The 12,066-nt window shown below is 37.1% G+C and overlaps 1 protein-coding gene across 2 annotated transcripts in view; it reads left to right on the forward strand.

Annotated features, from left to right (window-relative positions):
• PPM1D (protein phosphatase, Mg2+/Mn2+ dependent 1D) overlaps nucleotides 1-11,798 on the forward strand; it is a 58,359-nt gene extending 46,561 nt beyond the window's left edge. For both annotated transcript variants that reach the window (XM_077852356.1, XM_077852355.1), the window contains exons 5-6: nucleotides 4,954-5,196; nucleotides 10,323-11,798. In XM_077852356.1, the coding sequence (XP_077708482.1) occupies nucleotides 4,954-5,196; nucleotides 10,323-10,880 (801 nt within the window). In that variant the 3' untranslated portion in view covers nucleotides 10,881-11,798. The remainder of the gene's footprint in view (nucleotides 1-4,953; nucleotides 5,197-10,322) is intronic.
• Nucleotides 11,799-12,066: the final 268 nt, after the last annotated feature.

Genomic DNA, 12,066 nt, shown 5'->3' on the forward strand with positions numbered 1-12,066 from the left:
TTGTGTGGACAAGTTTTCAGTTTTCTTAGGTGTATCCCTTGGAGTGAAATTGCTAATAAGATGCATAGTAATTATGTCACCTATCTTTTTATTAGTCCATTGCAAACCAAGAAACAACCATCAATAAGAAAAATCCTTTTCTTTCTTTCCTGGCTTGTTTGCAAACTGATTTCTTCTTCAAAGTAAGGAGAATTGGAAGAGTGTGATGGTGTTGAAGGCAAGGAAAGAGTGTTTTGTGGGTAGCAGGCAGCAGTGTCAAATTCTGCAAAGAAGTAGAGGCAGATGGATGAGAACAGTATATATTGAGTTTTATAGTTAGGATCTTTTATTAGTGACCTTCAAGGATAAAGAGTTTAACTGGAATCAAGGGGATGGGCTATCCTTGGAAGAGATGATCTTTCTCTCAGATGGGAGAAATGGTAAAGCCATATTTTGGCATGAAAAGGAGTTAAAATTAAAAGAATTTGTATTGCTGCCATTCACCCAGCTAATAACATTAGATACTGTGCAGGGGAGGTAACTGTAAATAGATTATGCTCCTTGCTCAGCATATACCATGTTGTTACAAATAGGATATGTTTATAGCTATCAGGACCTCTACTTGATTGTGAGTTGTTTAAAGGTAAGAGTTGTAAGTAAAAATAAAAATAAAGGTAAGAGTTGTGTCTTGATTCTTTTTTTTTTTTTTTTAAGATTTACTTATTCATGAGACACACAGAGAGAGAGAGGCAGAGACATAGGCAGAGGGAGAAGCAGGCTTGCCACAGGGAACCCAGTGTGGGACTTGATCCCAAATTCTGAATCCCAGGATCACACCCTGAGCCAAAGGCAGACGCTTAACTGCTGAGCCACCCAGGCGTCCCTTGATTCATTTTTACAACCTTGGAGCTAACATGTTGCATTTGGTTAATGGCATCAGATGTAAGAGAAGGAGTGAATAAAATAAAGATTCTTTTATCTATTTAATTTAGAATTCTTTAGTGATGAGAAAGAGAAACATTTCAGTGGCATGATGAGGTCATAAACCAGATTGAGAGAACCTATTCATATTCATAAAACACCAAAGTGGTTTCAGAATGACTATTGAAGGAAGTATCCATATAATAACAATATTTAGAACAAGTGTTATGAGAACTGAGAAGGAGAAGATTGGAAACCTGGAAAGATTGGATAAGAAAGTTTCCTTTCTGAATTGAAAGTTTCAATTGGACAAGAGTGATATTTGCGCAAGTCTTAAAGGTCGGATTGAATTTACCAGGTAAATAAGTGAGGAGAGAGAAGCTTTCCAGGTAAAGGAATAAAAAGTGTAAAGTCAAAGAAGAGAGACAGATTTAACATATTTAGGTTTCACAGATAGCTTGATGTGACTGGGGGAGAGGAGATAAAATGGTTTTAAATGCTGTTAGGAAGTTAGGTCTTTATATTCAGGTAGTAGAGAGTTATTGAAAAGCTATATTTTCATGATGCATTTTAGAAAGTTTACTCGTTGGAATGCCTGGGTGGCTCACTGGTTGAGTGTCTGCCTTTGGCTCATGGCATGATCTCGGAGTCCTGGGATCGAGTCCCACATGGGGCACCTTGCATGGAGCCTGGTTCTCCCTCTGCCTATGTCTCTGCCTCTCTGTGTGTCTCTCCTGAATAAATAAATAAAATCTTTAAAAAGTTTAATCATTAATTGCAAGATGGAATATAAAATAGAAGATAATTGGTATTGAATATAAGGATTATATTTATTAGTAGGTGTAGGAAAACCTAGGCATTTAACAGAATTACCAATGCAAAGTTGTCAATGACAGAGAATGGGTGGCAGCAAAGATTACTGAAGAATCCCTGAGAGAAGGTGAAATTTGATGAGTAGAGTTTTGGTTATAAGGTCTGTCATCCACCTTTTTTCACATGTTGATTCTTATTACCAATGTAACTGATTTGATTTCTATTAATGGATTTATTAGGCTTCCTCTTTGGAGGCTACTGTTAAATTCCAAATGACAATTTTTGCAAGCTTGATCTAAGGCAGCAGTGGTAAAACAGCAACAACAGCAACAACAACAACAAATACATATATATGCAATAACAGAAGAAATCCATGAGTGATAAAATTGATAGAACTTGGGTTTTTAAGGAAGGATATGATGATGCCCAGACTTCTGACTGGTGATAGCTGTTATCTAGAAGAAACACATTACTCTGGGGAAGAGGGGAGGTAATTAGTTCAGATGTAGGCATGTTGAATTGGAGGTACCTGTGGTTAATCTAGATAGATATTTTCAGTAGGCAGAAATATTGAGAGAAACCTAGAAATATAAATTTGATTGGTAAGAGAGGAGTTAGGTAAAGCTGCTACAATTTATGAGATCACCTAGTGAGACTGTATGGTGGAAGAAAAGGACATGATATTAAGGATCCAAATCAGCAGAAACCAGCTGAGTAAAAAATGCAAGTAAGGTAGTGGAAATGGCTTATACAGCAGTCCGTCCCCCCTCGCCCCCCACCAATCCATGGCAGATACGTTCCAAGATCCTGGTGGATGCCTGAAAGCACAAATAGTACTGAACCCTATATATACTCTTTTTTCCTATACATACATAAAATGATAAAACTCAATTTATAAATTATATACAGTAAGAGATTAATAACAATAATAAAGTAGGGAATTATGACTACTGTAATAAGTAATGTGAATGTGGCTCTTAAAATATCTAACTATACTGTACTCATCCTTCTTATGAGATGATAAAATGCCTATGTGATGACATGAAGTGAAGTGAATGACTTAGGCATTCTTTTTTTTTTTTTCTTTCTTTCTTTCTTTTTTTTAGAAACTCAAGGCTTTTTTTTTTTTTAAGATTTTTATTTATTTATTCATAGAGACAGAGAGAGACAGGCAGAGAGAGAGAGGCAGAGACACAGGCAGAGGGAGAAACAGGCCCCATGCAGAGAGCCTGACATGGGACTCGATCCAGGGTCTCCAGGATCACACCCTGGGCTGCAGGCGGTGCTAAACCGCTGTGCCACCAGGGCACAAATACTATTTAGTGCTTTTAGTACATTATATATATATTACTATATATTATGTATTATATATATAATTATATATACATATAATTTTCTTAAAGATTTTTAAAAATTTGTTTGACACAGAAAGCACAAGCAAGGGGAATGACAGGCAGAGGGAGAGAGAGAAGCAGACTCTGGTTGGTGGGGAACCCAATGTGGGGCTCAATCCCAGGACCCTAGGGATCAGTATCTGAGCTGAAGGCAGATGCTTAACTGACTGAGCGACCCAGGCATCCTTAATACATTATATATTATATAGTATGCATTATAATATATTAATATTTTTGTATTTACAGTACATTGTTTTATCACATTATGTAAAATAATCACAAATTTTTTCTGCTTACAAAAAGTTCGTGATTTCCACTTATTTTCATCATTCAATTATTTGTATTCAATTATTTCTAAAGATACTTTTTAAGATATGTAGCCCTATTTTCTGAAGCACATCATTTTCATTCTTTAAAAGTTAGGAATTATTGAATCCACGGATTGAACCTCTGTATGATGCTCAGAGTTTTATTCCAAGCTACATTTATTTGCATAACATGAGATCATTTAAGGCTTTATTTGTTTTTAACTCTTTCTTTGTTGGAATTTTTTTTTTAAGATTTTATTTATTTATTCATGAGACACAGAGAGAGAGAGGCAGAGACACAGGCAGAGGGAGAAGCAGGCACCATGCAAGGAGCCCGACATGGGACTCGATCCTGAGTCTCCAGGATCAGGCCCTGGACTGAAGGCAGCGCTTAACTGCTGAGCCACCCTGGCTGCCCTGTTCGAGTGTATTTGATCTCCATACCACAGCCCTTATTGTATTGCTTTTTTTCTCATATGAGTGACATCATTTTTTATACACAGTTGACGTTTAAACAACATGAATTTGAAATTTTTTTAAAGATTTATTTATTCATTCATTCATTCATGAGAGACACAGAGAGACAGACAGACAGGTAGAGGGAGAAGCAGGCTCCATGCAGGGTGCCTGATGTGGGACACTGTCTGGGGTCTCCAGGATCACACCCTGGGCTGAAGGTGGCGCTAAACTGCTGAGCCAACTGGGCTGCCCCAACAGCATGAATTTGAACTGTGTGGGTCCACTTAACAGGGATTTTTACAGTAGAGCATTGTACATGTATTTTCTCTTCCATATAATTTTCTTTTTTTCCCTTAGCTTTATTGTAAGAATACAGTATATAATACAGATAACAAAAAAATATGTGCTAATCAACTTAATTTTATTGCTAAGGTTTCTGGTCAACAGTCAGCTATTAGTAGTTAAGTTTGAGGGGAGTCAAAAATTATACATGGATTTTTAGTTGTGTGGGGGAGTTGATGTCTCTGATACCCCACATTGTTCAGTGGTCAGCTATATATATTTAACAGTTGTTTATATTTTCTTGTCTCTGAGTTTTGTTCATATTCTTTGACAATTTTTATGTTGAGTCATTGTCTTTGATTTGCTGAAGCTCTTATTTTAGGAGGAAATGGCCTTTGCAATGAGGTTGTTTTGGTTTGGTTTGGTTTGGCCTTTTGCCAAGCCTGATTATCTCATTTGTGAATTGTTTATCTGTAATAACATGATATTCCCTTACTATTTTAGATTAACTTCTGTATAACTTTTCCTAATTAAGATTACGGTGAAGACTGAGTTTCTTATTACCAAAAAAATAAAAATACAGATGAAATTTAACCATAGGATAAATCCTTGTTTTATTTTAAAAATTTGGAGAAGTACTATTTTAACATAGTTATGGGACTATAGATAATGCTTGAAATTTTGGAAATTTAATTTATTTAAGCTATATTGAATACTTCATTTTTAATTTGCTACAGATGTAGTGGGAACTACATCCGAGTTGTTAATCTTCTTTCTTCTTGTTCTTTTAAATACAGGGTGAGCATGGACAGTCTTGTGCCAAAATGCTTGTGAATCGAGCACTAGGCCGCTGGAGGCAGCGTATGCTTCGAGCAGATAATACTAGTGCTATAGTGATCTGCATTTCTCCAGGTGTGGACAGTCAGGGAAATTTCACCAATGAAGATGAGCTCTTTCTGAACTTGACTGATAGTCCTTCCTATAATAGTCAAGAAACCTGCTTGATGACTCCTTCCCCATGTTCTACACCACCAGTCAAGGTATATAGTTCTCTATATTATTTGAAATTTTATTTTTTTAATTTTTTTTATTTTTAAAGATTTTATTTATTTATTCATGATAGTCACACACAGAGAGAGAGAGGCAGAGACACAGGCAGAGGGAGAAGCAGGCTCCATGCACCGGGAGCCTGACGTGGGATTCGACCCCGGATCTCCAGGATCGCGCCCTGGGCCAAAGGCAGGCGCCAAACCGCTGCGCCACCCAGGGATCCCTATTATTTGAAATTTTTAATTGAATTTCTTTGGTTGATGTTGCTTGAAAAGTTTTCAGATTCTTCATATTACAGGATTTTGGATTTGAACTAGGTTCAAGAAAATGATGGATCTTCATCATGTAACTTATTGTCATTGATTAATCTTCACATCAGTACTATTTTGAATGTCAGCTGTGTCTACCTAGTAGAAAGGAGATGTACATTAACAATATTCTAACAATATTCTAATGATCCCCTTCTAATACAATGAACATTTTTTTAAAAATTTTTATTTATTTATAATAGTCACACAGAGAGAGAGAGAGAGAGGCAGAGACACAGGCAGAGGGAGAAGCGGGCTCCATGCACCGGGAGCCCGACGTGGGACTCGATCCCGGGTCTTCAGGATCACGCCCTGGGCCAAAGGCAGGCGCCAAACCACTGCGCCACCCAGGGATCCCTACAATGAACATTTTTAAGCATTTAAGTTTGTGAAGTACTTTCATATATATTTCATTTGAACCTCATAAACCGAATAGGTAAATAGTAGATGTTATTCTGTCTTATAGATAATAAGACTAAGAGATTAAGCAATTTGGATAAGATCATGCAGACTCAAGATTGAAGTGGACCTTAGGATATCAGACCTTAGAACTGACTGTCTAATAACATGGGCAAGAAACATTCTTCCTCTTCTTACTCAGTTAATTTTGAATGAGTTCTTAAGATATGCTGTGAAATAAATGTAAATGGTACCATATTTCCTTTTTTTCTGATTTCATCCCAGTATTTTTCTACTAAAAATTAGTACTATTGATAACTGCTTTGTTATACTTGGGCCTTCTGAGGATGGGCTTTTATTTATTCTTTTTATTTTTGAGAGAGAGAGAGAGAGGAGGGGAGAGGAAGTGAGAGAATCTTAAGCAGGCTTCACACCCAGCGTGGATCCCACCCCCAGGCTCAATTTCATGACCCTGAGATCATGACCTGAGCTGAAACCAAGAGTTAGCCGCCTCACTGACCAAGCCACCTAGGCATCCCACAAAAGATGTTTTTGAAATTATTTCTAAAAAATCTAAGACCGGGCAGCCTGGGTGGCCGAGCGGTTTAGTGCTGCCTTCAGCCCAGGGTGTGATCCTGGAGACCCGGGATCAAATCCCACGTCGGGCTCCCTGTGTGGGGCCTGCTTCTCCCTCCACCTGTGTCTCTGACTCTCTCTCTGTCTCTCATGATTAAATAAATAAATAAATAAAATCTTTAAAAAGATAAAAAATCTCAGACATAATGATCTAATAATAATAAAGATAAGGAGATTTATGTATGCACTATCTTATATTTCAGCGTTAGTTGCTTGCTAACCAATTGACCTCACCCAAATAATAGGAAAATATTTGGAGCTGTTCAGAATAATTAGTGTTGTTGGCTCTGACCTAACAAAGAAATACAGTCAAAGCTCTTTCTGCCCAAGAAATTGTGTTTTATCTTATTTGATAACCACGAGAATACACTTAATCTCTGATTATTTTCTTGTTAAAGTAATCCCATATTTAGTAACATCTAGATAAATATAATGACATTCTGGTCAGTTTGGTTTTTAAGACATTTAAACTAGGCATTTGAGACTAGGTTTATCTATCTATAGACATGTCAACTTCTGTGTGGATCCTAAGATATACCAGTAATCAGATCTTTGTTTTGGGATGGATATGGTAGAAATACCTCTCTTTAAGGGATGTATTACGCTGGCACACATTTCTTTCTCCATTCTTTCTTTAGGACAAAACTAAATTTAGCTGTTTTTTAATAAAGCCAAGAGCTATAGGAAGGAGGAATTTGGAAGGGAGTTAAGAAAATGAATACTTAGCTTCATTTGTGTTCTGGGCACAATTTTTATTTAGTTTAATGTTGGATTGTAAGATTGGTGGAGCAAGGCAGTTGATCTTTTAAAGTAGTAAAACTTGGGATCCCTGGGTGGCTCAGCAGTTTGGCACCTGCCTTTGGTCCAGGGCGTGATCCTGGAGCCCCAGGATCGAGTCCCATGTTGGGCTCCCTGCGTGGGGCCTGCTTCTCCCTCTGCCTGTGTCTCTGCCCCTCTCTCTCTGTGTGTCTCATGAATAAATAAATAAAATCTTTAAAAATACATGAAGTAGTAAAACTTAGTTTTCTGTGTTTTTAACAGGTGATCTCTCAATCATTTTAATGATTAAAAAAATTATTTGAGAAAGAGAGCATGACGAGAGGAGAGAGGCAGAAAAAGAGGGAAAAGCAGACTCCCTGATGAACAGGGAGACCAATGTGGGGCTCCATCCCAGGACCCGGGGATCATAACGTGAGCCGGGGGCATACGCTTAACCTGAGCCACCCAGGCGCTCCAATATCACATGTTTTATGAACATGTAAGAAGATTTAGTAATACATGTAATTAATCTGGGATGAATCTGAGAATTCTGAGCAGTTATCTGTGCTAACAGATGCAATGTATTCCCACAGAATGCCAATCAAAAGAGAAGGGAAAAGAAAAGTTCAAGGAGAAAGTAGGGGAAGAAAAGCCAGCACATGTGTAGTGTTAGAATAATAATATATGAATTTTAAAAAGACACAAAACAATAGAAATTACAATAAATTGTGTTAACTCTAAAGTTCCATTGTTTTGTTTTGTTTTTTATAAAGGGATTCCATCTAATATCTAACCTTGTTTTACAAACTAGAGCAGTATGTTTTATTCCTATCAATGACTTGGTTATTACCTTCTTTCTTATGCCCAAATTAATGATGTGGGGGATCCCTGGGTGGCTCGGTGGTTTAGCGCCTGCATTGGGCCCAGGGCGTGATCCTGGAGTGCTGGGATCGAATCCCGTGTTGGGTTCCCTGTGTGGACCCTGCTTCTCCCTCTGCCTGTGTGTCTGCCTCTCTCTCTCTGTCTCTCATGAAAAAAATAAATAAAAATCTTTTTTAAAAAAATTAATGTTGTGATTGGTAGTAGGAAGCCTTCTCTGTCTGCCTGGTCTTGTTGTAAGTCTTTTTTCTGCATCAAAGCAGGACACATTCTAGCTCAACAATTTCCTATGAGTAGATACAGTTTTCTGTGATTATTCAGAACATGCTTATGACCAGGGTACGTGTTGGAATCAACCTGATGCAGTGCAGAAGGATAAACTCACATGCATCTCTTGCTGATATTATTGAAAGCCATATATAAATATCCTGTAATGAAGACTATTCTGTTATCCTTTCTCAACACTGGTAAGTTTGAAATAAAGTTGCTGCCCAACATCTAGTCAGTGTTGAAACAAATTAGAAGAATTGGGCTTTCAATAAACTATGCAATGTAAAATAAATAAGTGAATCAATAACTGCAGAAAGATAAGAGTATGTTCTTAGTTAAAAACAAAAACAAAAACAGTAACAACAGCAATCTGTTTAAGGCAGTACCAAATTAGGAACTAGAGCTTCTCATCTCCAGTCTCAATTTGACCTAAAGTCAGTTTTTTTTTTTTTTTTTCCATAAAGCATGTTGATGTTTATGGTGAGATTGAAATGCTTTTGGATGGCTTAAATGTCCCTTTTTTTCTTAATCCTAAAAACATTAAAGTAAATTCTTTTTATAAGTATATTTTTATGTAGCACTTTTTTTTTTTTTTTAAGATTTTATTTATTTATAAGAGAGAGAGAGAGGCAGAGACACAGGCAGAGGGAGAAGCAGGCTCCATGGAGGGAACCCAGTGTGGAACTTGATCCTGGGTCTCCAGGGTCACGCCCTGGGCCGAAGGCGGCGCTAAACTGCTGAGCCACCCGGACTGCCCATGTAGCACTCTTTTGAAAGGTGTTTATTTCTTTTCTTTTCTTTTCTTTTTTCTTTTCTTTTCTTTTCTTTTCTTTTCTTTTCTTTTCTTTTCTTTTCTTCTTTTCTTTTCTTTTCTTTTTTCTTTTCTTTTCTTCTTTCTTCTCTTTTCTTTTCTTTCGTTTATTTCTAATGAATTTTTATATCAGAGTAAGATACATATTTTCATTCCCCCTCTACAAAAGAGTTTACTTGAGAATATACTATTTTAATAAACATGATTTGATTAAAAGGAAAAGGTGTGAGGGAAATGTTACATACTTAAGAAGGGAGACATAGTATTTATGTTTAAACTTTGTTCTTGAGAAACTATTAAGACAATGATTTCATAAAATATTAATACTATGGGAGATTTGGGTTTGATAAGAAAAATATTCTTCTCTGTTTGGCAGTGGGAAAAGTATTTGGATTATATGTAGATCTAGAGCACTATATCTAAAGGAGTAGTGCATATCTGAATCACGTCTATAAAACAATACCTGAGGGACACCTGGGTGGCTCACTGGTTGAGCATCTGCCTTTGGCCTGGGTCATGATCCCAGAATCCTAGGATTGAATCCCACATCGGGCTCCCCAAAGGAAGCCTGCTTCTCCCTCTGCCTGTGTCTCTGCCTCTCTCTCTCTCTCTGTCTCTCATGAATAAATAAATAAAATCTTTAAAAAAAAAGTACCTGAAAGTTTCTGTATGATTTTTCTTTTTTTTTTTTTTTCTGTATGATTTTTCATTTATTTTTTTGAGAGTTGCCCCAGTCGTGTTCTGCGCCCTCTAGATTCCCAGATGTTCTGCTTTTCTCAAGCCATAGAACATAGAGGCTTCTAGTGTTGGGGAGATGGGTGTGAAGCAGCAATATGAGTTTGTGGTATGACATTATTGCTTTAATGTTGCACTTTATATTTTCTCTACTACTGAATATTCAGAAATGAGAATGTAGAAAAAAATAGGAAAGTAGGAAATCAACCAACCAACCAAGAAACAAATTTGTCACTTAATCTAATGAAACTTCTTCATCTAATGGTTGAGCTGAATTCTAGGATACATTATTTATTTGGCTTATTTTCTTGTTTTTTAGTCACTGGAGGAGGACCCATGGCCAAGGCTGAACTCTAAGGACCATGTACCTGCCCTTGTTCGTAGTAATGCCTTCTCAGAGAATTATTTAGAAGTCCCAGCTGAGATAGCTCGAGGAAGTGTCCATGCGACAGCCATACCCTCAAAAGATCCAGAGCCACTTGAAGAAAATTGCACTAAAGCCCTGACTTTAAGGATACATGATTCTTTGAATAATAGCCTGTCAGTTGGCCTTGTGCCTACCAATTCAACAAATACCATCACGGACCAAAAAAATTTAAAAATGTCAACTCCAGGTCAAATGAAAGCCCAAGAAGTTGAAAGAACCCCTCCAGCAAACTTTAAAAGGACATTAGAAGAATCCAACTCCGGCCCTCTTATGAAGAAGCATAGACGAAATGGTTTAACTCGAAGTAGTGGTGCTCAGCCTGCAAGCCTCCCCACAACCTCACAGCGAAAGAACTCTGTTAAACTTACTATGCGACGCAGACTTAGGGGCCAGAAGAAAATTGGAAATCCTTTACTTCATCAGCACAGAAAAACTGTTTGTGTCTGCTGAAATGTATCTGAAAAATGGGTTTTTTTCCCCAAACTAGGATTTAAGAGGGCTTTTTGAAGTTGGTGCCGAACTTGAACTTTTTTTAAGGGGACAAAATAAAATAGTATACAGTTTGACTTTTTGGAATTCAACAGTTTTATCCTGGCCTTGTACTTGCTTGTATTATAAATGTGAATTTTGTAGATGTTAGGGTGTAAGTTGCTGTAAAATGTGTGTAAATTTGTACACTTCACACAGACTCAGTCTCTTACTCTGATACACAGTAAATAACAAAGGGGCAAAAGGTTAAAAAAAATCAAAAGAATCTACTAGGTTTTAGAAATACATGTAAACTTTTAAAAATGCTTATTAAGAACTTTGTATAAGTCACTTGTGATGAAAACTACACAACTTTTTAGGTAAATTATTAAGCAGACTGGAAAAGTGATGTATTTTCGTAGTGACCTGTGTTCCCCTGGATGTTCCTTAGGGACAGCTAGTGTCTTTTAAAAATTATTTTTTATTTCTAATTTCTTAATTCAGAATGAGATTTTTCATAGCAGAAGTGTTGAGCCATGCTGAGAGTAGCTTGGTGTTAGTCTCCCTGTCCTAATTAAAATACTATGCAGTATCTTTTAACTTGGTAGCATTTTTCTGAAACATTAATCATCAGATGTACTCCCCAAATGTCTAGGGGAGTGTGTTTGCCTACAAAGGTGCCCTTCTCCATCATCCCAGACACCCACTGGCATTATTAGGTCTTAAAGGAGTTACCCTCTTCTCGTGTTTGAATAAAATATGTGAAGTTTTTCTTGCTATTTCAATAACGGATGGTGCTGCTAATTCCCAACATTTCTTAAATTATTTTATATATCGTACAGTTTTCATTGATTATATGGATAAGTTTGTTCATCTAATAAATCAGTGAACTGTTCCTGATATTGCTGGATTTTTGTCATTGGTTTAATTTTATTTATTTATTATTTATTTATTTATTTATTTATTTATTTATTATTTATTTATTTATTTATTTGTGATAGACATAGAGAGAGAGAGAGAGGCAGAGACACAGGAGGAGGGAGAAGCAGGCTCCATGCCGGGAGCCCGACGTGGGACTCGATCCCGGGCCTCCGGGATCGCACCCCGGGCCAAAGGCAGGCGCCAAACCACTGAGCCACCCAGGATCCCCTTTGTCATTGGTTTTAAT

This window comes from Canis aureus, chromosome 16, assembly GCF_053574225.1.
Source record: "Canis aureus isolate CA01 chromosome 16, VMU_Caureus_v.1.0, whole genome shotgun sequence".
Classification (NCBI taxonomy): Eukaryota; Metazoa; Chordata; class Mammalia; order Carnivora; family Canidae; genus Canis; species Canis aureus.